At 39.5% G+C, this 27,365-nt stretch overlaps 3 protein-coding genes across 7 annotated transcripts in view; 2 read left to right on the forward strand and 1 right to left on the reverse strand.

Annotated features, from left to right (window-relative positions):
• The window catches only part of MAPKAPK5 (MAPK activated protein kinase 5), a 37,486-nt gene extending 34,536 nt beyond the window's left edge, over nt 1-2,950 (forward strand). For 4 of the 5 annotated variants that reach the window (XM_060120669.1, XM_060120671.1, XM_060120670.1 and 1 more), the window contains 2 exons: nt 790-894; nt 2,758-2,950. In XM_060120669.1, the coding sequence (XP_059976652.1) occupies nt 790-894; nt 2,758-2,852 (200 nt within the window). In that variant the 3' untranslated portion in view covers nt 2,853-2,950. Of the gene's footprint in view, nt 1-789; nt 895-2,113 lie in introns of all 5 variants that reach the window. The other variant, XM_060120668.1, reaches the window with a different exon arrangement.
• Nucleotides 1-27,365, reverse strand: part of TMEM116 (transmembrane protein 116) — a 138,554-nt gene that overhangs the window by 8,737 nt on the left and 102,452 nt on the right. The window lies entirely within an intron of this gene.
• LOC132504236 (disintegrin and metalloproteinase domain-containing protein 1a-like) lies at nt 7,257-10,703 on the forward strand. The gene is given in 2 exon segments (XM_060121433.1): nt 7,257-9,736; nt 9,738-10,703. Coding segments are annotated over 2 exon segments (2,538 nt in total). The 5' UTR covers nt 7,257-7,303; the 3' UTR covers nt 9,843-10,703.

The raw sequence follows: 27,365 nt of genomic DNA on the forward strand, positions 1-27,365 counted from the left end.
CAAGTAGTAGGCCAGGAAACTGTTGAGTTGACCAGTCTTCCTAGATTCCTTGGCTTTTAAGGGAACTTACTAGTGTGCCTCAGGTAGTCTTCCAAAGTAAGAAATGAGCTTAGGAGAAAGAAGGTAGCCCACTCAGCCTTATTCTCCCTTTCGCTCATGGTCTCTTAAGTTAACCAGGTGCTTTTGCTCAGCAATAGTCTGACATCCTGTGGGATGCCTATTTCCCATCCCCCAGTGCTAAGACTCTGGGGGCATCAGGGAATTTGTGTGAGGTGGTCAGAGCAGGAAGAGTTGAGAAACCAGAAGCGGTCTACATCAGTGGTCCCCAACCTTTTTGGCATCAGGGACTGGTTTCGTGGAAGACAATTTTTCCATGGACTGGGGGCGGGGGTGGCGGGGGTGGTTTCAGGATGATTCAAGTGCATTACGTTTATTGTGTGCTTTATTTCTATTATTATTACATTGTAATATATAATGAAATAATTATACAACTCACCATAATGCTGACAGGAGGCAGAGCTCAGGTGGTAATGTGAGTGATGGGGAGTGGCTGTAAATACAGATGAAGCTTCCCTCGCTTGTCCACTGCTCACCTCCTGCTGTGTGGCCCAGTGGTTGGGACCCCTGCTCTACATGTAATGTAGGGACTAGAAGTAATGATAGTCTGGTAAAGCTTGCACCTTTAATCATCACTTCTCAATAAGTTGGACATCATGTCCTTCCATCTCTGACACTAAAATCCCATGATGCTGCAGGAAAATGCAACTTCTTCTTCATCTTTATCAACAGGAGAGAATGAAGATGAAAAGCTGAATGAAGTAGTTCAGGAAGCTTGGAAGTATAACCGGGAATGCAAACTCCTAAGAGATACTCTGCAAAGCTTCAGCTGGAATGGTAGGAGTCTTAATTATGCCTTTCCCCAGGAATGCAGAGAAGTAATTGTGTTTAGAATATGTAGGATCTCTGGGGGCTGAGCTGGGACTGTTTTCAGGTAAAGTAGGGCTGGCGAGTGAGTGGAATACTGTGGGACAGGGGGTTAGCCCTACAGTAACTGCCCAGGCGTATCTGGACATCTGGCCCTTTCGCTTGTTTTCCAGAGTTCAGATGAATTATGTGTCGCAGATTCATTGCTGCAGAGCCCCCGTCACATACCACTTGGGCAAAAAAACAGTCAGATCTCAGAACTCCTTCCAGATACCTGAACTGTTCACTGGGTCATTAAGGAGCAGTATACTCTGAAGGGGAGAAAGAGGGCAAAGTACCACAGAGTCCACCCTGCTGATCTGCTTAGCTTAGAGAAGACCTGTTTCACTGAAGAATAGAGAGTGCCAAATCTGCTGCTCTTTGAATTTTTTTCCCCACAGGCAAACAAGGTACAGGTGTGTTTTTTGAGCTGCTTTTGTATTGTCTTTCTACTTTAGCAGACTAAACTAGACTTAAGGTCTAGGATGCTCAGGGAAGGAAGCAAACTCATTGCCTAGCTTGATTCTTGGACATGAGAAATCCAAAGTGCTAGCCTGGCCATTCCCATACTTGGAGGAGATTAGCTTCCCTAGGATTTTTTTTATTTTTTAAGATTTTGAAATATCAATACAGAAAAGTGATCACATTTGAGGTATGCACGTCCGATGAATTTTCACAAAGTGAACACTCCCATGTAACAAGCACCTAGAACATGTAGTGGAGCATGTGCCCTCTTTTAACTGCTACCTCCCTCCTCACAAGGGTAATTATGATCCCAGTTTCTAGCAGTGTATATTAGTTTTGCCTGGTTTTATATTTTATGTAAGTGGAGTCAGAGAAGTCTATGTTCTTTTGTGTCTGGCTTCTTTTAGTCAAGATTATATTTGTGAGATTCAACCATATTGTTGTGTGTAGCAGCAATTCATTCTCATATATATGTATGTAAATATATATATATTCTCTTTCTATATATTTTTCTCCATATATATATACACATATATATTTTTGTATTTATATTTATTCATTCTGCTGTTGAACGGACATACGGGTTGTTTCCAGGTTTTGGTAATTAAGGAAAGCACTGCTATAAACACTCTTGTGTACATCTTTTATGAATATTTTAATGAACTCATTTCTCTTATGTATCTAGGATTGGAGTTGCTGGTTCATGGGGATATTCATCTGTTTAGCTTCAGTAGGTACTGCCACCAGTTTTCCAAAGTGGTTGTACCACTTTATACTTCCACTAGCAGTGTTTGAGGGTTCTAGTTATTCTATATCCACACCAACCCTTGCTATTGTCTTTTTCATTTTAGTCATTCTGATTAATAAGTACTACTGGTATTGCGTGTCATTTTACTTTGCCTTTCCCTGATGACTATGAGCTTAAGCACGTTTTAATGTTTATTGGCCATTTAGATTTTGTTAAGTGCCTATTCTTTTGCCCATTTTTCTGTTGAGTTGTATCTCTCTTATAGATGTGTAGGAGTTCTTTATATAGTCCGGATATGAGTTCTGTTGTCGACATACATATCACAAAGAACTTCTCCCTCTTTGTGGTTTCTTGCTGTGCTGTTGTACTGAACATTGGATTTTTACGGCCAGGTTAATAAGCTGCTCAGTTCTACTTGAAAAATGGGGGAATTGAACTGCTTTTGATCAGTGTTGGTGATGGTTCCTCCATGGTGAGGGTGAATTTGACACTGGTGAGATGTACCATATTGGGTCCCTGTCAAGAATCTTATCACCTCCCAAACAGTTTGGAGACTGACCTTTTTCTTTTTTGGGTTTCAGGTCGTGGATTCACAGATAAAGTAGATCGACTAAAACTGGCAGAAATTGTGAAGCAAGTGATAGAAGAGCAAACCACATCCCACGAATCCCAATAATGACAGCTTCAGACTTTGTTTTTTAACAAGTTGAAAATTTATTCATTAATGTATAAAGTAATTTGTATGTAAATTAATAAATCATAATTTCATTTCCACATTGCTTAAAGATGCTGTATAAATTTAGATACAGGATTTACTAATAGTATAGTTCATTTGTTTTTAAGAAAAGCTCAGTTCCTAATATATTATTACTTTAGAATTGTTTAGTCATATATGGTAAAGCTGACAGATGGTATTGTCAAGCAAGATTGTTTTATTTGTAATAAAGTATACAAAAACCATTTGCCAGTGGTAGGCAAAGGACCAACTATACTGACCTTAGTAAACAGTTGAATCAAGTACTGTGGAATCTGGTTTCAATTGCCCTGTGTATTTTACTTTCTGCACTATCAGTGGATTAGCTCTGGTGCCAAGAAATTTTTGTGGATCCATGTTGCAGACTGCTTGCCTGTTACAGGGTGCCACCTCCCATGATGGAAGAGGCAGGGAGTTGAGCCCTCACTTCTCTTATCCCTAACTCCCTAGAGAAGAGTGGTAATATTCCTTTTTTGTCATATTTTTTTAAAAGGTATTGGTGTATTTCTTAAATCTAATGGGATTCTCTATTGAGTTTATTCTTTTCATGTTTAACCAGAGCTTCAGCCCTCCCACCTCCATGAGATCCTACTTTGTCCTCTCCCTTTCCTGCAGCCCTCACCAGCTCCATTGCTTCTTATCTCCTTTCCCTGTTCTTCTGGCCCCTTTTATGGGGTGATTTTTCTGAGAAAGTTACATATCATAAAAACTGGACTATTGGGTTAGCATCTAAAGATGGTCCAAGTTTTTTCTCTTAAAGCTACCCTTTTTCTCTAACATTTCTGCCTGGGTTTCATGGTGGCATCCCCTGGGATGCATGTATTTTATTTATCACCCTTCATTTTCAGGAAGCATGGTTCTGGCCCAGAGATCAGATACTTGAATAGAAAACAAGGCTGGGTGCTTTTCTACTTTGCTGTTGTACATATGGGCATCCATAACACACCATTTTTATTTTTTTTTTTAGCAGTTCTTGATTGGTGGTTCTGTGTTGGTAAATGGGAGAGCTAATAGGCCAACTCCAATTCACAGAGGAGAAGAAAAGGATCAGTAGGCTCAGTTATTCAGTTTCATCCCATCAAATTCTCTTCAATCAAAGTCAACCCCACAGAGCTCACTTATTTTCAAACTCTTCCACTTTGCTGAGTATGTCTTCAGGGTGACATTTGCTTAGTATGTCCCATATGTGTGTGAATGACTGTAGGAATATATGATAAAAACATTAAGTATCTCTTAGAAATTACCTTACACATTGGTTCCCTTTTACTTTGGAGAGTTTTAAATTCAAGGCATTTTTTGAGGTAAGGCTCACTAATCTTCGGTGATTGATAACTGCTACAAATGGATACCCTGTAAGGAGAATTCAATACTTTTTTTTTTTTTTTTTTTTTTTTGGCGGTACGCGGGCCTCTCACTGTTGTGGCCTCTCCCGTTGCGGAGCACAGGCTCCGGACGTGCAGGCTCAGAGGCCATGGCTCACAGGCCCAGCCGCTCCGCGGCATGTGGGATCTTCCCGGACCGGGGCACGAACCCGCGTCCCCTGCATCGGCAGGCGGACTCTCAACCACTGCACCACAAGGGAAGCCCGAGAATTCAATACTTTTAAACATGGCAAAATCTAACAGGCAGCAGAGAAAAACAAAATGTTTTCTTATTTACTAACCACAAAACTTAGCTGAGAGTTGAATTAAGGGTTGAATTATTCTGTTTTTTCAGTGAAATGCAGTCTTACAAATCAAAATCACTTCTTACAATCAGGAAAAACTCTGCACTTGTTTCTGGAACAACTGAATACCTGTTATTTTTCTTATCTTAGGGTAGAGGTTCAGTGTTCACTTGGGAGAGGAAGGCAGTAATTAACTTTGTTACTCTTTTTCTTCAGAGGAATCTTCTAGCATGCCCAGTCTACCATTAACTTCTCAAATTTGTTATCTGGGTGTCTTCTAGAGGCTCAAGATGATTTCCTTCCCTGTGTGGTGAATTTTAGGCATGATCTAAAAGGGTATCCAAAAGATTCTTCCTTTTACTCTGAGCAGCAGTTGCCCGTGTTTCTTTAGTTTGAATTAAACTGGCCACGAAAATGAGTGCTGTATCCAGACAGGTCCATGCTGAAAGTTTGTGAATACCCTGGAGGATGCTCTAGCTGTTGTAACTCAAAAGTGGGTCCTATCCTACAGAGAGCTCCTTGACAAAACAATAGCTTCCAAAAGACTCAGCAATGTTTGGTCTTTAAAGTGGAGTTTTGTTTATGGAATTTGTTTGTAGGCCAGTAGCAAATTCTGCTTTAACTTTACCAGTCAGGTTTACTAATAAAACATTCACATGTACTGGAAGTAAAACAAAATCATCCTTGTCTCTTTTGGCCTGTCTGTCTAATGCCTGTACCTGCAGGAAGTTCACACTGTAAGAACAGTTCTCATAGGCAGGAGGTTAGAGTCTTCAGTTTTCCTACATGATTTGCTAACCCTCTGCTTACTATAAAACCATTACTCAAATACCTTTAGACTTTACCATAGTTATTAATCTGCTTGATGCGAAACAACTTTTGTATTTTTCTGGCTAATGTATTGTATAAGCTATAGGAGAACACCTGTGAGAAATTTATTGTCTGAAACATATGATAGGAGGAACTGCTTTTTAAAAAGAGTTTTGTTTTTGTATTCATTTGAGATAGAACAAGTTGAAGGAATTATTGGTTGAAGAAGTCAAATGATTTAAATCATATCTTGTGTGTGAATGCTTGCGTGCGTGTGTATTTATTGAAGAAAATGTGTCTCAATTTGAGAACTGGAAAATTGGATATTTGATTTTAATTATATTTCTATTTATTTAAAAAAGTAGAAGTGGTCTTTCATTATTGATTTTTTTGTCCCACAGAATGACTTAAATTTTCCCTGCCTCTTTGGTTAAGACACAGGGGAACATCTTAAATCTGTGATAATTTCCAAGTTACATAATTTTAAGAGGCTTTCCTCTTATACAGAACACAAGGAGAAAAGAAATCCAGCTGGAAATCATTTCACCATTTTTGCTGTAAATTTTTTAATATGTTTGTGATATGATAGTATTAATTTTCTTGCTAGATGTGGATGATTTTTTCATCTGTATTAGGAATTAAATATTATTAATTGGGGTTAATGAGTTGATCTACTCTCATGCTTATATCTGAGCTCTTGTAGTACTATTCCATTCTCTTTTGAATTATATAAGGCATTTCTCCATTTTTGTATGGTACTTACAGCCATAACCCTTATTTTGAAGGTTTTATATTGTAGATATTTGACTTAATATAAAATTATTTTTATGCAAGATAAAAGATGTAGAGTCTTTAGTTCATCTTATGATGCAAAGGAGAATAACTGGGCAAGGAATGTGGTTAAATAGGGCTTTTTTCCTTTTAAATTTATACTGCTAAATACACCAGGAGATCAACATCAAAATCAAATCCAAGGACTTCCATAGACATTACAGTTCAATTTTAGTTACGAAAGCAAAGAAGTCTTTAAAAAGCTCTTATACAGTCCATTTTTATTTTCTTGATGAAATGGTAACTAGATACCTGGTTAATCAGAGTTTAGTTTTATTCCAGACTTTGTTTTTATGTTGGGAGGAACTGAACTTTGATCTTAGTCACTTGTAAGTCTCCGCAGTGAAACTGAACTCCTTTCATTTAACACTTAGTACGTTTGTGCATTAGGAAAACTTATTAGAGGAAAATTATGTTTATATGCAGACACAAAGTGGCTAAACTCATCTGTTATGAACAAAAGTTAATGAGGGAGAATTTGTGCATCCACATACAAGTTTTCTTGAATTAAAGGAGAAAAACCAGACCCTGACAAAGGAGGGCTGGACTGAAAAACAGTACCCTCAATACTACAGAAATGAGGAAAAGAGGTAATGGGCAACAGAGAGCTTCGTCCTGCTCTGAGATCCCGAAGAATCCCCATCCCCTCCCCCCTGACCTCCTGCCAGAATGTTGGGTTTCAAAGAATGCGCAGATTAACGGATATCAGGAGTAGCGTGGCCCTGGGCTGAGGATAAGGATAATTTACCTGAGTAACAGTCCTGGCTGAATCATTACAGGCCTTCTACTTGGTATATCTCTGTGTAAGCGTAAAGGGAACTTAGCCAAGGAGCATTAAAACCATTGCTGTTGGAAGGAAGTCATATAGTAAGGAAACCACTGAAGGCCAAGAGAGAAAAGCAAGAACAGAAACACAGCCCCCAGGTCTGTAAGACTCAGAGTTGGGCAGTGCCCACCCATAAGGGAGCCAGCATAGATCTGAAGTGAATACCTGTGACGGAGGGTCTGCGTGTCAGGGAAAGCTGCTGCTGCTGGACATAGGCCCTGCATCATCAACTGATTTAACATGGCAGCGTCTGTGACACACTCTGCCTCTATACTGCCTTCTCTACGGAAAAACCAAGTGGCCTTGAAGGAGGGTAAGATGAAGTTTCAGACTTGGGCTCAGCAGAAGAGGGATTTGAGGCTGGGGCCAGTGCCAGGATCTTCATGTTTCAGTTTGAGGATTGTGTTGCTGTTGGTGATTTCTCTGCCAAGCTTGTACTGTGACCTGGGATCAGTATATTACTCTTCCTATGAAACAGTCACCCCCAAGAGTCTGACAGTGGAAGGAAGGGAAGACCAAGTGGAAAAGCTCTCCTATGTGCTATTTATGCAGGGCCAGAAACAGCTGATTCACCTGAAGGTGAAGAGAGACTATTTTGTGAATAACTTTCCAGTCTTCAGCTACCACAATGGCATCCTGGGGCAAGAAATGCCTTTGATCTCACATGACTGTCATTATGAAGGCTACATAGAAGGAGTCCCAGGTTCTTTTGTTTCTGTCAACACCTGTTCAGGCCTCAGAGGCGTCCTGATTAAGGAGGCAAAATCCTATGGCATTGAGCCCATTCACTCTTCAAAACGGTTTGAACATGTGTTGTACACCATGGCCCGTGAAGCTCCAGTCTCCTGTAGTGTCACTTCCAATGACAGCCAAGTGGCATTCACCAGCCGGCAACAAGAGAGCAGCAAGCCTCGCAGTCGGCAGGTGCCATCCTACTTGTGGTCACATACCAAATACGTGGAGATGTTTGTCGTGGTCGACAACCAGCGGTTCCAAATGTGGGGCAATGACATCAATGAGACAGTCCAGAGAGTAATGGACATCATTGCTCTGGCCAACAGCTTCACTAGGGGAATAAACACAGAGGTGGTGCTGGCTGGAATGGAGATTTGGACCGAGGGGGACCTCATACAGGTCCCAGTGGACCTGCAAGTTGCACTCAGGAATTTCAATAGCTGGAGACAAGAGAGGCTCTTCCATCGTGTGAAGCATGATGTTGCCCACATGATCGTTGGACACCATCCTAAAGAGGATACGGGGCAGGCATTTCTCAGTGGTGCCTGTTCAAGTGATTTTGCAGCAGCCGTTGAATCCTTCCACCATGAGGATGTCCTCCTGTTTGCAGCGCTCATGGTCCATGAGCTTGGGCACAACTTGGGTATTCCGCATGACCATTCGGCCTGCGTTTGTAAAGATAAACCCTTTGGCCTCATGCGTGAAAATATCACTAAAGAAAGTGGCTTCAGCAACTGCAGCTCTGACTTCTTCTACCAGTTCCTCTGGGAACACAAAGGGGCCTGCCTATTTAACAAGCCTGGGCCCAAAGGCCGCGTACGGAGGGATTCCCGCTGTGGAAATGGTGTTGTAGAAGAGGATGAGCAGTGTGACTGTGGTTCTGACTGTGACAATCACCCATGCTGTGACCAAACATGTAGGCTGAAGGAGAATGCAGAGTGTAGTGATGGACTCTGCTGCGTTAAATGCCAACTGAAATATAAGGGATTCATGTGCCGTCCTGCTTTGGGGGAGTGTGACCTCCCAGAGTATTGTGATGGTTCCTCTGGAGAATGCCCCATAGACAGCTATAAGATAGATGGTACAATGTGTGATAGAATTCACTATTGTGCTGGAGGTCGCTGTAATAACCCTGATAATCAGTGCATGGATATATATGGGTTCTCTGCAAGGTCTGCCCCAGAAAACTGTTACATTTCAATGAACAGAAGAGGGGACCGGTTTGGAAACTGTGGTATTACCAACTCACCTAGGTTAAGATATTTGAAGTGTGTAGATGATAATATATTTTGTGGGAAACTTATATGTACAAATGTTAGACAGGTACCACAAATCAAACCAAATCATACACTGATCCAGGTCGCTCATGAAGATGACTGGTGCTGGAGCATGGATGCCTATAACACTACTGATATCCCTGATGATGGAGATGTACACACTGGCACTCTTTGTGCTCCAAACAAAGTCTGTGTAAATTACTCTTGTACTGATTATGCTGTGCTCAAGTATGACTGCAAACCAGAAGAAATGTGTAATGGTAACGGAGTTTGCAACAATTTTAGGCACTGCCATTGTGAGGCTGGCTATGCTCCCCCTGACTGCAGAGGTCCAGGAGATGGTGGTAGTGTAGACAGTGGTCCACCTGGCAAACCAACTGAAATTCAAAGTGTAGGTGTAGGTGGCGGTTCTTTTCATCGTAGCATTGAGTTTAGAAATGTTGGCAAGCTAATTTTCATACTCCCTTCATTTCTTTTAATATTGTTGTTAGTTTTAATACTTTACATTACCCTCAGGGCTGTAAATGAGTCAGTAGAGACCCTAGGGCGTACCTTGGAGGAAAGTTCAGAGGAAACCACTAGTAAGGGATTCTTAACGGAGTTTCTACCAGTGGGGCTACAGGAGGAGGAGTCAGAAGAGAAGGACCAAGAAGAGGAGGCCCCCCCCACCGGAGGAGGCCCCCTTGCCGCCGCTGGAGGCTCCCCCGCCGCTGGAGGCAATGCTGCTGCCGCCGGAGGCCCCACCACCAGGAGAGCTAGCACCATAAGAGGTAGCAGGTGAAGGAAAAGGATAACCAAAGGCAGAAGTGTATTGGTGGAAGAATCCAAAAATATCGAATATCTCAAGCACTGAGTGGGAAAGAGGGGCTCAGAGAAGCAAAGGTGAAGTGAGAATTGATGGCTCCTGTAGCTCTGAACAGGATATATAGTCTACAGAAACATACTAACATGGGAACAGAGACGCCCCTGCTTTCAGTATTCATTTTAGTAATTTGGTTATATGTTCATACATGAACTCATAAAATATTCTATATTTTTGCTTTTTTCCCATTTCATGAAACAATTTTATTTAAGCTCTTCTCATGAATCATACCTATCAATATCATCATTCATTTGGGCCAATTTCTGATCTGAAATTACTTTTCAGGGCCTACCATCTTCCATCTACATTGTTTGATACACAGTATTATCTCTACCTATGACTATCACAGGGTCATTAATCCCACTCATAACACATTATCTTAAAAATGTTATCTGTTGAGTAATCTAATTTGCCCCAAAAGTTGCTATTCATGAATAAAAGGTAATTTAAAATAAATAAAAAGCTATTTTAAGATGAAGCATCGCTTCAGACTCCATACAGCCTAGTCCTTGAGGCTTCTTTATTTTGGGGCTCTCTTGGAAGGGGCTACATCTGATCCAGGGTTGTCCGATCACCCTGGGTCTGGGTGCATGGGGGAAGGGGAGCAACTTAGGCAAGAGACAACCTTGTCTAGTGCAGAGTTAAATTGAAAGTATTAATTGTTCCTTCTTTTCTGTTTTTCGACTTTACTTATTATATTTATTTCTCATTTCCTTTTTAAGTTAACATATTGTTGACTGACAGTCCAAAGGAACAGAGCTTTGGAGAGTAGTCAGTTGTCTGTAAAGAGAGCACAAAGCACATACAATAAAACATGCATTCTGTGCAAGACACTGTGCTACTTTACATTTGTTGTCTTAATTTAATCCTCCCATCCACCCTATGAGACCTCCATCTTGTACATGAAGAAACAGAGACCAAAGACTTTTGCTCTAGAGTTGATAAGGGGTGGAACCTGCATACGGCCCCACGTATGACTGAATCTACATTCGCCACTGCCTCGTGAGCCTGTTCCTTTAGTAAAAAAAAAGTGAGCAGGAAGACAACTGACATGTCCTTAATTGCCCAGGTGATTAGTGATGTTGAACACCTTTTCATGGACCTGTTGGCCATCTTTATGTCTTCTTTGGAAAAATGTCTATTCAGATTCTCTGTCCATTTTTAAATTGGACTTTTTTCTTTTTGATATTGAGTTGTATAAGTTCTTTTTATATTTGGATATTAACCCCATATCAGATATATGATTTGCAAATATTTTTTCCCATTCGATAGGTAGACTTCATTTTGTTGATGATTTCCTTTGCTGTGCAGAAAGAAGCCTTTTAGTTTGATGTAGTTCCACTGTTTTTTCTTTCCTTTTTTAATATTTATTTATTTATTTGGCTGCTCCGTGTCTTAGTTGCAGCATGCAGGATGTTCATTGCCACGTGAGGGATCTTCCTTGAGGCATGCAGGATCTTTAGTTGCAGCACGCAGGCTTTTAGTTGCGGCATGTAGGATCTAGTTCCCTGACCAGGGACTGAACCTAGGCCCCCTGCATTAGGAGCATGGAGTCTTAACCACTGGATCACCAGGGAAGTCCCTAGTTCCACTTGTTTTTGCATTTGTTGCCTTGGCTTTTGGTGTCAAATCCAAAAAGCCATTGTCAAGGCCAGTGTCAAGGAGCTTACTGCCTATGTTTTTTTCCTAGGAGTTTTATGGTTTCAGATCTTATTTTCACATCTTTAACCCATTTTGAGTTAATTTTTGTATATGGTATAAGATAGTGATGCACTTTCATTTTATGCATGTGGTTGTTCAGTTTTCCCCTTTATTGAAGAGACTGTTCTTTCCTCATTGTATATTCTTGGCTTCTTTGTTGTAAATTAATTGACTATATATGTATGAGTTTATTTCTGAGCTTTCTATTCTGTTCCATTGATCTATGTGTCTGTTTTTATGCCAATACCATAGTGTTTTGATTACTATAGCTTTGTAATATAGTTTGAAATCAGGAAGCATTATGCTTCCAGCTTTGTTCTTTTTTATCAAGACTGCTTTGGCTATCTGGGGTCTTTCATAGTTCCAAAAAAATTTTAGGATTATTCGTTCTATTTATGTGGTAAATGTCATTGGAATTTTGATAGTGATTGCACTGAGCCTACAGATTGCTTTGGGTATTATGGAAATTTTTTTTTTTTTTTTTTTGCGGTACGTGGGCCTTTCACCATTGTGGCCTCTCCCGCTGTGGAGCACAGGCTCCAGACACGCAGGCCCAGTGGCCATAGCTCACGGGCCCAGCCGCTCCACGGCATGTGGGATCCTCACGGACCGGGGCATGAACCCGTGTCCCCTGCATTGGCAGGCGGACTCTCAACCACTGCGCCACCAGGGAAGCCCTATTATGGACATTTTAACAATAATAATTCTTCCAACTCATAAACACAGAATATTTTTCTATTATTTGCATCTTCTTCCATTTCCTTCATCAATGTCTTATAGTTTTCAGTGTATAGGTCATTCACCTCCTTGGTTAAGTTCATTCCAAGTATTTTATTCTTTTTGATGCAATTATAAATGGGATTGTTTTCTTAATTTCTCCTATGATAGTTTGTTATTAGTGTATAGAAACACAACTAATTTTTGTATATTGATTTTGCATCCTACAACTTTACTGAATTCATTTATTAGTTCTAACAGTATTTTGGTTGAGTCTTTAGGGCTTTTTATATATAACATGTCATCTGCAAGTAGTGACAGTTTTACTTCTTCCTTATTTATTTATTTTTTTTTCCCGTACGCGGGCCTCCCACTGCTGTGGCCCCTCCTGTTGCGGAGCACAGGCTCCGGACGTGCAGGCTCAGCAGCCATGGCTCACAGGCCCAGCCGCCCCGCGGCATGAGGGATCCCTCCAGACCGGGGCACAAACCCACATCCCCCGCATCAGCAGGCAGACTCCCAACCACTGTGCCACCAGGGAAGCCCACTTCTTCCTTTTTGATTTGGATGCTTTTATTCCTTTTTCTTGCCTAACTGCTCTGCCTATGACTTTTAATACTATGTTGAATAAAAGTGGTGAAAGTGGGCATCCTTGTGCTGTTACTGATCTTAGAGGAAAAGCTTTCAGCTTTTTCACCACTGAGCATAATGTTAGCAATGGGCTCAAATTTCATTCTTTTTTTTTTTTTTTTTTTTTTGGTATGCGGGCCTCTCACTGTTGTGGCCTCTCCCGCTGCAGAGCACAGGCTCCGAACGCGCAGGCCCAGCGGCCATGGCTCACGGGCCCAGCCGCTCCGCGGCATGTGGGATCTTCCCAGACCGGGGCACGAACCCTTGTCTCCTGCATCGGCAGGCGGACTCTCAACCACTGCGCCACCAGGGAAGCCCAAATTTCATTCTTGAGTAGAATTCATCATTTGGGGTGGGTGTAGACCAAAATCTCACTGAAGTGTTCTCTTAAAAAAAACAAAACAAAAAACAAAGGCAATCTTTCTCCACCAATGAAAATGCTGAGCAACTTTAAAATAATTTTTCACCTGCTTCTATACATAAAGCTGTCAAAATATTTAAGCTCCATTATTACACAACCTAAATGTACAACGTTAGATGAATGGATAAAGAAGATGTGGTACATATATACAATGGAATATTACTCAGCTGTAAAAAGGAACAAAATTGGGTCATTTGCAGAGATGTGGATGGACCTAGAGTCTGTCATACAGAGTGAAGTAAGGCAGAAAGAGAAAAACAAATATTGTAAATTAATGCATATATGTGGAATCTCGAAAAATGGTACAGATGAACCTATCTGTAGGTCAGGAATAGAGTTGCAGACGTAGACAATGGACGTGTGGACACAGGGGGGTAAGGCGAGGGTGGGACGAATCAGGAAATTAGGTTTTACATAAATACACTACCATGTGTAAAATAGATAGCTAGTGGGAACATGCTGTATAGCACAGGGAGCTCAGCTTGGTGAGCTGTGACGACCTAGATGGGTGGGATGGCAGAGTGGGAGGGAGGTGCAAGAGGGAAGGGATATAGGTATACATATAGCTGATTCACTTCACTGTACAGCAGAAACTAACACAACATTGTAAAGCAATTTTACTCCAATTAAAAAAAAAAGGCTATCTTCCTCCAGCAACAAAAATGATGAACAACTTTAAAATAATTTTTCACCTGCTTCTATACATAAAGCTGTCAAAATATTTAAGCTCCGTTATCACACTCCATAATACATGTCATGGCTCCAGGTGATTACTCGGGAATGAGGAGATGAATCTTTCGTAACCCTCCCCCCAGAAATATGCACACTCCACCACCTTATGTTCTGTTATGGAAAATCCTTCTAATTCCAGATGCTGATTGGTGGGGGGGAGCTAAATACTTTGACTATGACCTTACCTATGAGATAGATTTTGTGTCTTTGAAACCTGTAGCATAATGAACTATAATTACAGACATTTCAAATTCTCAGTAGTTTTTGCTTAATCAGAGTCAAAGGCAAAATCTGCATTTACTTGTGGGAGAACCTTTCGGTGAAATTTTAAGATAAAACTCAAGGCCTATTCCTCACTAGAGTGGTTGAGACATGATTTATATACAGCTCGACTAAACTTAAAGATGAGCTGTCTTCAGTGTAGGCAAAATTACATCCTTATGGAGCTCATTGTAATGTTGATCACTGAGAAGGAAGGATTTTGTTGAGAGAAAAGTTGGAAGTTGGGGACCTAGGGTTTGTTTAAGAGGGTCCAGGTAAAGGACCGAGGCACAAGAGGCTGGAAGGTACTGCCCTCTGGAAGATTGCTGCCTCTTGAGTTTTGATGCATTGATGTCACACATCCATTATCTCCTGTTTTCTGAATTGTAATCCCTGTTATTTTCAGAAAGCACAGACACAAATACTTTTTAAAAATGGGATCCTATCCTACATGCTCCATTTATTTTGGACTCCCTCCCTTTAAGAAGATGCTATCTTAATTTATTTCATGATCATCTCCTTTTACCCCCTTCACTGGCTGCAGGTCTCCTCACTTTGTTCTTGAAAGTCACTGCTAACTTAGTGTACAACTTTCCATATCCTTTTCCATAGTCATGTAAGTATACATATATAGAGTATATATATATATATATATATATATATATATATAGTGTGTTTTAGGGGTAATCTTTTAAAACTGAGTTCACATTATTTATATTCCTTTGAATCTTGCTTTTCTCTGCATAGTGGCAAGCTCAGCAAGTCATCCTATATTTCGAAATCATTTCTTTTCACGACTGCATAGTATTCCATGGTATTTTGTTAAGTATCTTCTACAGTTAATTCAACCATTTTCAATAGTTGGCCATGAATTTTGTTTCCATGGTTTTGTTTTTAGCCTCTACAAATAATACTGCCAACAAAATACTTCTAAATACACAAATCTGAATATAGTACATCTAGGATTTTCTTCTGGGCCCTATTCTCCAACTGTGCTATCTTCCTATTATTCCTTTCTCTTCTCCACCACTCCTCTTGGCAGAATTCTACTCTCAGGATGACTGACAGACATGTTCAGGAAACTCAGACCAGGTGAGAAGCACCTCCCAGTATCATGCTTCAAGCAATCCTGTTACCTTGAGTTAACTCAAGCTTTGGCTGCTTGTGTTGTGCTGGTTCTGAGAGGCAGTAACTCCACAGCTAGAATTCATTATTGTTAGCAGGGGATAAGGCCGAGGTGATTTATGGGAGCCTGCCCCTCTCCTTTAAGGCCTTGCAGAGGTAGTTTCAGAGGACATCTCTCTATGAAAAAAAAATTAACAAATTTTCCCAGATACCTCATTAAGGGTTTAGGAATAGTACGTTGGGCTTTGGGGCCTTCTGCTCCTTCAATGCACTCACTAAAATGGAATCTAAACTTCTAATCCAGGCATACCACTTCCTATACCACTGGCCAACTCTAGGGCTATTTTGAGAGGTTGGCTAAATCATTTGGGTTTTGAAGTCATAGTGATTTAGGTTTGAATCTCTACTCATCTTTCTTAGCAGTGAGTTTGGATAACTTAATTTTACCCTATGAACATCAGTTTTTTTCAACCATAAAACTGGATAAATCATAAATACCCTGCAGTGTTATCGTGTGGATTACTAATATGTAAAACTTTTAGACTTCTGCTCAGAACAAAATAAAGTCAATAAATATTTGTCCAGGTTACTATTGTTTTCCTTTGTTGCATATCATATTAACAAATTAGGTCTTTATAGGGTATTTCCTGCCCATCCTACATCCTCTTAATTCTCCACAAGTTGTAACAAGTTATAAATCCCAGAAATTTCTAACTAGGGTCTACCCTGAAATGAGGACTCAGTTTATGCTTTCCAAAAATTCCACCTACATTTAACTAGATCAAACTGTCTTCTTTTTTGTAATACTTATCTTCTTAAATGAATATTTATGGGAAAAAAACCTGTCAGGAACTTATAGAAGAAGAGGGAACTGGTAGAGTGGGCAGAAGGATCTTCAGAGAAGGAAAGTAAGGAGCTGAGTTAGCCTCAGCGTATGTGGTTTTGCCTAGAGTTTAGTGGTCAACAAGTATTGACTAATAAGTCTCTTATCGGGACCCAGCTCCACGGTTGAGCTATTCACATTCATACCTGACCATCCATTAGATGTCCCAAACTGGTACTTTCTCATGTCTTTTCTTTTTTTTTTCAATTGAAGTATAGTTTATGTACAATGCTATATGTTACAGGTAGACAGTATAGTGATTCACAATTTTTAAAGGTTATACTCCATTTACAGTTATTATAAAATATTGGCTATATTCCTTGTGTTGTACAATATTGTCTTTTCTTATTAATAACACAAATGTCTTTGAGGTTAATAGAAATAGCTCAATTTTATATATGAGGCTCAGAAAGGAGAACTGTTTGGCAATGTCACATAGTTAATTAGTAGCAGAGTCAGGACTGGAATTTAGGTCATTTGATTTCATCGTCAGTTTTCTTTTTGATATTAGTGATGTGCTGGAGCAAGTTAATATTGCTGGTGAGAGCTCACTGTAGCATATCTTACCAATTCTGTGTTCAGTGACATCATACTGGTAGCTTGAAATTGGCCATGGTGGTGGGAGTATTTACAGCACAGAAATAGGTAAATCATACAAATTTGAGTACCAATTGTCAAACACTTACGAGCATATCACCACAATTATTTCTAGTAATACAAAGAAATTATAAACCATGTTCCCTGAATCCAAGGAATTTATAATCTACCTGTCTTTGTAGACAAAACAATATTATATGAACCCAACTGGTTGTGATATGTATAGGACTAACTGTAAGTTCATTAATAGAATAATGTAAGTTCATAACACCAAATAATGGTCAATTGATCAAATGTAGGCGATAAATCCATGGACCTTGACTTACCCTAGAATTATGAACCAGGATTAAAATTGAGGGACTTCCCTGGCGGTGCAGTGATTAAGAATCTGCCTGCCAATGCACGGGACACGGGTTCAATCCCTGGTCTGGGAAGATCCCACATGCTGCGGAGCAACTAATCTCGTGCGGCACAACTACTGAGCCTGCGCTCTAGAGCCCACAAGCCACAACTACTGAGTCTGCGCCCCTAGAGCCTGTGCTCTGCAACAAGAGAAGCCACCGCAAAGAGAAGCCCGTGCACTGCAACGAAGAGTAGCCCCCGCTCGCTGCAACTAGAGAAAGCCCACGTGCAGCACCGAAGACCCAACACAGACAAAAATAAAATAAATTAAAAAATAAAAAAAATAATTAAAAAAAGATTAAAATTGAGAAACTAATGGTCAATATCTTTACTGTGAATTGCTATTAAATATGAAATCTGACCTCAACACATTTGTTCACTTTTTCATTGATTCATTCTTTCATTCAAGCTTTCACATTCAAGAAACATTTATATGCCAGGAACTGCACTAGATGCTGAAGATAAAAACACAGATTCTGGATGTGGAAAAACTGGAACTTCTACATATCATTGGTGGGAATTTAAAAATGGTGCAACCACGTTGGAACAAAGTTTGGCAGTTCCACAAAATGCTAAACATAGAGTTACCATATGACCTAGCAACTCCACTCCTATAAACATATATATCCAAAAAATATGAAAACATACACCCATACAAAAATTTGTACACAAACGTTCAGAGCATCACTATTCATCCCCAAAGTGGAAACTATGTAAATGTCTATCAGCTGAAGAATGGATAAATAAAATGTTGTATAGCTATACAACAGACCATTATTCAGCAATAAAAAGGAAAGTAGTATTGATACATGCTACAGTATGGATGAATCTTGAAAACATTATGCTAAGTGAAAAAAGCTAGTCACATAAGGTCACATATTATATCATTCTATCTATGTTAAATGTCCAGAATAGGCAAATCCACAGAAACAGAAAGCTGGGGTGGAAGAAGCTGAGGGGGAAAGTGAGGAGGGACTGCTAACCAGAACAAGTTTCTTTCTGGAGTGATAAAAATGTTCTAAAATTAAATTGTAGTGATAGTTGCACAATATTTATTCTAAAAACTTTTGAATTGTGAGCTTTAAAAGGGTGAATTTTGTAGTAGCTTAATTATACATCAATAAAGCTATTTTTAAAAGTAAAAAAATTAGGGAATTCCCTGGTGGTCCAGTGGTTAGTACTCCACACTTCCACTGCAAGGGGCACGTGTTCGATCCCTGGTTGGGGAACTAAGATCCCGCAAGCTGCGTGGTGTGTACCAAAAAAAAAAAAATTATAAAAGTAAAAATATTAAATATAAGGCTAAAGTTCCCTTTTATCAGTAGTCCTAATCACTTCCTAATCCTCCTCATTGGGAACCATTATTATCAGTTTAGTGTATTTGTTTCTAGACCTTCTCTTAAGGTAGAAAGAAAATATATAGTATTGTTTCATGTATGTAAGTATAACATAAATAGTACCATGCTTTTTTTTTAACTCATTATGTCTTGAAGATGGGTCCATTTATATATAAGCTCCTCAAAGAAAGTGCTCTGGTGGGATCTTGGGCATTATAAATGTATGTAAGTATAACATGTATGTAAGTATATAAGTATGTATGTAAGTATAACATGTATGTAAGTATAACATAAATAGTACCATGCTTTTTTTTTAACTCATTATGTCTTGAAGATGGGTCCATTTATATATAAGCTCCTCAACGAAAGTGCTCTGGTGGGATCTTGGGCATTATAAATGCTTACTGTATTTGATGTAATTCAAATAAATAGCATCAAGATATTTGGGGAAAGGCATTGTCATTTCTGCAAAGGATTTCATGCCTGGCTAATTCCCTGGACCTCCATGGTGGGTTAAATATTCCTGATGATATAGTAAGAACTTTGCTACAATCTTCTTCAATTAAAAAAAAACTTTGCTCCAGCAAAGGGTTGAGAGTACAAGCCCTGGGACTTTGTATGGAGGAGCCATACTGGAGGTAAAATAAGAAACAGGAGAGGGTCACGTCTGGAAAGCCAAGTGCAAAAGTGTTTCAAGGAGTGATCAACAGTATTTATGTAGGTGATTAACCAAAAAGCTTAACTAAATGGGATTCTAAAAATTAATATGAACATACTTTAAACAACTTGAATATTCATCTATTGGACTATTGTTTGATGTGGTAGGTAAGAACCTTTATTTCTGTTTGGTTCATTAATGGAAGTAAAATGTAAATAGAGAATGATTCGTGATTTTTTTTAAAAGAGCCTCTCTGCCATTTACAGTTGTCGTGTTCACATCTAATGCTATAACATATATTTTCAAGTAGCTTTTCCAAATCATTTGACTCAATGCAAAAACGTTTTCTCTTTACAGTCACATCTTAACACTTTATGTAATATTTAATTGGGTACTATAGTCATAGGTACCATAGTCATAAGTATAACTGGCACAAATAGGTTTGGAAATAAACATATCTTGGTACTTGGTGGAAGCAGATATGTAAGGAAAGTAGATATTAAAGTATAGCCTACTAATGCTAAATGTCCAGTGAGTTGTGACTGTCACTTTGTTTTAGAGAAAGAATGGAGAACATCAGTTAATGAAATGAGTAGGTAAGTGAAGGGTAAGAGAACTTCCAGTACATACCAAAATATTAAAGTTAAATGAGTATGTTGGGCATTATAGGATACTTTAAAACAATTACAGTCATCACCCCAAACTTGTAAGGTCAATTAGGCTGCAGTTTAAAAATGTGTCCTGAAAAGACAGACTCTTCAGCAAGTGCTGTTGGGAAAGCTGGACAGCGCATGTAAATCAATGAAGTTAGAACATACCCAAAAATAGACTCAAAATGGCTTAAAGATGTAAATATCAGACATGACACCATAAAACTCCTAGAAGAGAACATAGACAAAACATTCTCTGACATAAATCATAGCAATGTTTTCTTAGGCCAGTCTCCCAAGGCAATAGAAATAAAAGCAAAAATAAACAAATGGAACCTAATCAAACTTAAAAGCTTTTGCACAACAAAGGACACGATCAACAAAACAAAAAGACAACCTACGGACTGGGAGAAAATATTAGCAAATGATGCAACTGACAAGGGCTTAATTTCTAAAACACATAAACAGCTCATACAATTCAATAACAAAAAACCAAACAACCCAATCAAAAAATGGGCAGAAAAGCTAAATAGACATTTCTCCAAATAAGACATACAGATAGCCAACAGGCACATGAAAAGATGCTCAACATCGCTAATTATTAGAGTAATGCAAATCAAAACTACAATGAGGTACCACCTCACAGTGGTCAGAATGGCCATCATTAAAAATTCTACAAATAATAAATACCAGAGAGGGTGTGGAGAAAAGGGAACCCTCCTACACTGTTGGTGGGAATGTACATTGGTGCAGCCACTATGGAAAACAGTATGGTGATTCCTTAAAAAACTAAAAATAGAGTTGCCATATGATCAGCAATCCCACTCCCAGGCATATATCTGGACAAAACTCTAATTCAAAAATATACATGCACCTGAATGTTCACAGCAACAATAGCCAAGACATGGAAGCAACCTACATGTCCAGCAACATGAACATAAATGGATGTTCATGAATGGATAAAGATGTGGTATAGATATACAATGGAATACTACACTCAGTCATAAAAAAGAATAAAATAATGCCATTGGCAGCAACATGGGTGGGCCTAGAGGTTATCATACTAAGTGAAGTAAGCCAGAAAGAGAAAAACAAATACCATAGGATATCACTTATATGCGGAATCTAAAATATGACACAAAATGAACTTATTTATGAAACAGAAATGGACTGACACACATAGAAAACAAACTTATGGTAACCAAAAGGGAAAGTGGGTAGGAGAGGGATTAGGAGTTTGGATTAGCAGATACAAACCACTATATACAAAATAGATAAACACAAGGTCCTAATGTATAGCACAGTAAACTACATCCAATATCCTGTAATAAACCATAATGGAAATGAATAAGGTGTATATATGTATATAGGTATATATATGTATAACTGAAGAATAGGTATATATATGTATAACTGAAGAACAGGTATATATATATGTATAACTGAATCACTATGCTGTACACCAGAAACTAACACATTGTAAATAAAGTATACTTCAATAAAAATAAATAAATAAGCAAATAAATAAATAAAACTGGGAAAAAATTCATGGGAAAGGGGAAATCCTAGGAAAGTTCTCAGTCAAAAGGGAATATGTGAAGGAGGTTGATAATAATATCCTGTGCCTGTGTAGCACTTTTTATTTTACAAAGCATTTTTACAAATATTATTGAATCATCAGAAAAGCTCATATAGATATTATTTCCACTTTACAAACGAAGAAGCTGATGCCCAAAGAGAGTAAATGACAAAAATAAAAAAATTTGCAAATAAACAAACTGAGTCTTGAATTCGGGTTTTTATGTTAAAAAAAAAAAAAAAAAAAAACCTTGTAGTAAGGCTCCATATCACAGTCCATGAAAAAAACTGATTTACCATAGGATGTAGCATTCAATTTCTCAAAGGCTACAAAACAAATTTAAATATAAGGAAGAGAGATTTTCAGAAGGTGGCAGCAGCAGTGCAATTTTTAAAACTCTCCTCAAGTCACCCCATAAAAACAGACAAAGCACTATGATGGTAAAAAATCAAACCCTACAAGCAACAACAAAAAAAGGTGATAAGTCATCTTACAAACCCCAAGGTATGGTGTATAAGGACAAACTACCAATAACTCCAAGACCCAAGTGGTAAATAGTACCTGTCATGGAGAAAGCAGAGAGAAGTAATGGGATGCCTATTGGACCTGAGAACAGGATAAAACCGAATATCCAACAGATACTCGCTGGAAAGCATAGTGAGCCAATTTGAAAAAAAGCACCTGAAACTGAAGTTTCTGACACTTCAATTTTGGGGAGAATGCAAGGGGTCGATTGTAAGGGGTGAAGGGGCCAGAGAAGTCTGAGGCCTACAACTTTAAAAATTAAAGGACAAGGGCTTCCCTGGTGGCACAGTGGTTGAGAGTCCACCTGCCGATGCAGGGGACTCGGGTTCGTGCCCTGGTACCGGAAGATCCCACATGCCGCGGAGCGGCTGGGCCCGTGAGCCATGGCCGCTGAGCCTGCGCATCCGGAGCCTGTGCTCCGCAACGGGAGAGGCCACAACAGTGAGAGGCCCGCATACCGCAAAAAAAAAAAAAAAAAAAAAAATTAAAGGACAAAGTCTTCTAGGACAAAGTCTTATGCTGGGGAGAATCTGCTGTTAGTAGAATTCAAATTGTCCAGGACGAAAAGGCAAAGGAAAGAGATTTTAACTGGAAACACTTCCATTGTTTCACTAATTAATATGTTATTTGGCATTACATTTTGGTAAGTGGTCTTTACCATGTTTATGTAGTATCTTTGTTTTCCCATTAAAGTTTTAAAATAGGAATAGCCAGTGAATTTTAACAACTTTTTGGCATGCATTCATATGTTTATATTTATTTCTCCTTTAACTTTTTTGTGTGATGAATTATGATGATACATTTCTTAATGCTAAACTCATGCTTATGTTTCTGGCATAAATTCTTTTTGAGCATGGTGTTTTCCTTGAATATACTACAAGGTTCTATTTCTAATATATCTTTTAAAATTATTTTAATCTACATTCAGAAAATGAAATTTATTTTGGAGTTTTAAAAAATGCCATCTTTATCAAGTTAGGGAATTAAGATTATATTACCTCCAGGCTTCCCTGGTGGCGCAGTGGTTAAGAATCCGCCTGCCAATGCAGGGGACACGGGTTTGAGCCCTGGTCCGGGAAGATCCCACATGTCGCGGAGCAACTAAGCCTATGAGCCACAACTACTGAGCCTGCGCTCTAGAGCCCACAAGCCACAACTACTGAAGCCTGTGTGCCTAGAGCACGTGCTCCACAACAAGAAAAGCCATCACAATGAGAAGCCCGCACACCGCAATGAAGAGTAGCCCCCGCTCGCCACAACTAGAGAAAGCCCACGTGCAGCAACGAAGACCCAACGCAGCCAAAAATAAATAAATAAATACATTTAAAAAAATTATATTACCTCCATAAAGAATTTTTCATATTTTCCTTTGGATTTTAAAATTTAGCGATGATAGAGTTGCACAAATAGTTTTGTATAATTTAAAATCCTCTGTACCCATATTATACATTTCTAACATTCATTTTTGTACTGTGGTAAGAACGCAACAATTTTTAACAAAAATTTAAGTGTACAACACAGTATTTTTTTTTAATTGGGGTATAGTTGTTTTGCAATGTTGTGTTAGTTTCTACTATACAGCGAAGTGGAGTTCTCTGTGCTATACAGCAGGGTCTCATTAGTTATCTATTTTATACATATTAGTATATATATGTCAATTCTAATCTCCCAATTCATTCCCACCCACAACACAGTATTGTTGACTCTAGGTACAATGTTGTACAGCAGAGACCTAGAAATTATTCATCTTGCTTAACTGAGACTTGATGTCATTGATTGGTAAATCCCCATTTCCCCATACCCCAGCCTGTGGCAACCATCATTCAACTCTTTGATTCTATGAATTTGACTAATTTAGATACCTCATATAAGTAGAATAATGAGGTATTTGTATTTCTGTGACTGGTCTATTTTACTCAGCATAATGTCCTCAAGGTTCATCCACGTCGTCACATGTTGCAAGATATCCTTATTTCTTAAGGCTGAATAGTATCATATGTATATCACATTTTCTGTATCTGTTGATGAACATTTAGGCTGTTTCCACATCTTAACATCTGGTTATTGTGAATCTTGGCTGCAATGAACAAGGGAATGCTAATATCTCTTTGATATCATGCCACTCCTTTCTGGCCTGCAAGGTTTCTGCTGGAAAAAACACTGAGAGTCTTTTGGATGTTTCTTTGTATGTTACAAGTCACTTTTCTCTAGCCTCTTTCAAAATTCTCTGTCTTTGACTTTTGACAATTTGATTATATGCACCTCAGTGTGGATTATCTTTAGATTCATCTTGCTTGGTGATCTCTAGAGTTTGTGGATCTGTATGTCCACTTGCTTCTCTATATCTGGGAAGTTTTCAGTCAATTTTTTGAATATGCTTTCTGGTCTTTTTTTCTCTCTTCCGACTGGGACTCCTATAATGGTTGGCTTGATGATATCCTGAAAGTCCCTTAAGCTTTCTTCACTGTTTTTCATTCTTTCTTTCTGTTTTCTCCTCTGACTGCATTATTTCCAAAGTTCACTGATCCTTTCTTCTGGTTGATCTAGTCTAATGTTGAACCCTTCTAGTGAATTGTTTTTCAGTTCAATTATTGTGTTCTTCAGCTCCATGACTTCTGTCTGGTAGTTTTTAATATCTTCTATCTCTGTGTTGAAATTCTCACCTTGTTCATGCATTGTTCTCTTGACTTCAGTGAACATTTTTAAAACAGTATTTTTGGATTCTCTATCAGGTAAATAATACACGTTCATTTCACTAGGGTCAGTTTCTGGAGATTTATCTTGTTCCTTTAATGTGGAACATCTTTGCCTAATTCTTCATATCTTTGACTTTCTGTGTTGGAGTCTGTGTATCAGACAAACCAGGCACCTCTTTCAATCTTCATAGACTGGCCTCATACAGGAGAAGACCTCAACCAATAACTCTGGCCAGAGATTCTAGGGGCCTCTACCAACTCTTTCTCTCCCCAGGAAGCAGCAGGCATCTGTGTTTTTTATATGCTTGCTTTGTGCTAAGCCAAGGGGAGGAGCTGTCTTTAATTTTTGCCAATTTGATTACTGTGTGTCTTGGCATGTTCTTCCTTGGGTTTATCCTGCCTGGGACTCTGTGTACTTCCTGGGCTTGGGTGACTGTTTCTCTTCTCATGTTAGGGAAGTTTTCAGCTATTATCTCTTTCAATATTTCCTCAGGTCCTTTCTCTCTCTCTGTTCTCCTTCTGGGACTCCTAGAATGTGAATGTTGGTGCATCTGACGTTGTCCCAGAGGTCTCTTAGACTGTCTTCATTTCGAGTCATTCTTTTTTCTTTATTTTGTTCTGCGGCAATGATTTCCGCCATTCTGTCTTCCAGGTCATTTATCCATTCTTCTGCCTCACTTATTCTGTTATTGATTCCTTCTAGTGTATTTTTCATTTCAGTTATTGTATTCTTCATCTCTTTGTTCTTTAGTTCTACCAGGTCTTTATTAAACATTTCTTGTATCTTCTCGGTCTGTGCCTCCATTCTGTTTTCCAAGATCTTGGATCATCTTTACTATCATTATTCTGAATTCTTTTTTGGGCAGATTGCCTACCTCCACTTCATTTAGTTGTTCTTCTTTGGGGGTTTTATCTTCTTCCTTCATCTGGTACATAATCCTCTGCCGTCTCATTTTGTCTTACTTTCTGCAATTGTGGTTTCATTCTACAGGCTGCAGGGTTGTAGTTCTTCTTGCTTCTGCCGTCTGCCTCCTGGTGGATGAGGCTGTCTAAGAGGCTTGCACAGGCTTCCTGGTAGAAGGGACTGGTTCCTGCCCACTAATGGGTGGAGCTGGGTCTTGTCCCTCTGATGGGTAGAGCTGTGCCAAGGGTTGTGTCTAGAGGGCTATGGACTCAGGAAGACTTTAAGCAGCCTGTTGGCTGATGGGTGGGGCTATTTCCACCCTGTTGGTTGTTTGGCCTGAGATGTCCCAGCACTGGAGTCTGCAGGCTGTGGGGGTGGGGCCAGGTCTTAAGAAAATGGTGGCCTCCAGGAAGGCTCATGCTAATGAGTACTTCCCAGATCTGCTGCCACCAGTGTCTCTGTTCCTGCAATGAGCCACAGCTCCCCACTGCCTCCACAGGAGACCCTCCAATACTAGCCCAGTCTAGTAGGTCTGGCCCAGTCTCTTACGAGGTCCCTGCTTTTTCCCTGGGTCCTGGTGCACATGAGACCTTGTGTGCATGCTCCAAGAGTAGAGTTTCTGTTTCCCCCAGTCCTGTGGAATTCCAGTGATTAAGCCCTGCTGGCCTTCAAAGCCAGATTCTCTGGGACCTCCTCCTCCCATTGCCAGACCCCCAGGTTGGGAAGCCAGACGTGGGGCTCAGTACTTTCACTCCTGTGGGAGAACTTCTGTGGTATAATTATTTTCCAGTTTGTGGGTTGCCCACCTGGCAGGTATGGGATATGATTTTATCATGATTGCACCCTATCCTACCATCTCACTGTGGCTTCTTCTTTGTCTTTGGGTGTAGGGGATCTTTTTTGTTAGGTTCCAGCACTTTTTTTTTTTTTTGTCAGTAGTTGTTCAGCAGTTAGTTGTGATTTTGGTGTTTTCATAAGAAACAGTGAGCTCACATCCTTCTACTCTGCCATCTTGTCTCTGTCTCAAGCTAAGGTTCTTGACAAGAGCTTTTACTTTTGATGAGGTCCAATTTATGGATTTTTTTTAATGGATCATGCTTTTTGGTACCATGTTTAAGAATTCTTCACCAAGTCTTAGATCCTGAAGATATTCTATGTTTTCTTCTAAAAAGTTTTATATTTTACATTTATATCTATGATCCATTTGAGGTGATTTTTTTTTTTTGTAGTACGTGGGCCTCTCACTGTTGTGGTCTCTCCCGTTGCAGAGCACAGGCTCCAGACGCGCAGGTTCAGCAGCCATGGCTCACGGGCCTAGCCGCTCCATGGCATCTGGATCTTCCCGGACCGGGACACGAACCCGTGTCCCCTGCATCGGCAGGCAGACTCTCAATCACTGCGCCACCAGGGAAGCCCCTGAGGTGATTTTTGTATGAAGTGTTAGGTTTAGGTTGAGGTTCCTCTTTTTTGTCTATGTATATCCAATTTTCCAGCACAATTTGTTGAAAAGATGCTCCTTCCTCCACAGAATTGCTTTTCCCCTTTTGTCAAAAATCAGATGAACATACATGTGTGGGTTCTCTATTTCTGAATTCTCTATTCTGTTCCAT

This window comes from Lagenorhynchus albirostris, chromosome 14, assembly GCF_949774975.1.
Source record: "Lagenorhynchus albirostris chromosome 14, mLagAlb1.1, whole genome shotgun sequence".
NCBI lineage: Eukaryota > Metazoa > Chordata > Mammalia > Artiodactyla > Delphinidae > Lagenorhynchus > Lagenorhynchus albirostris.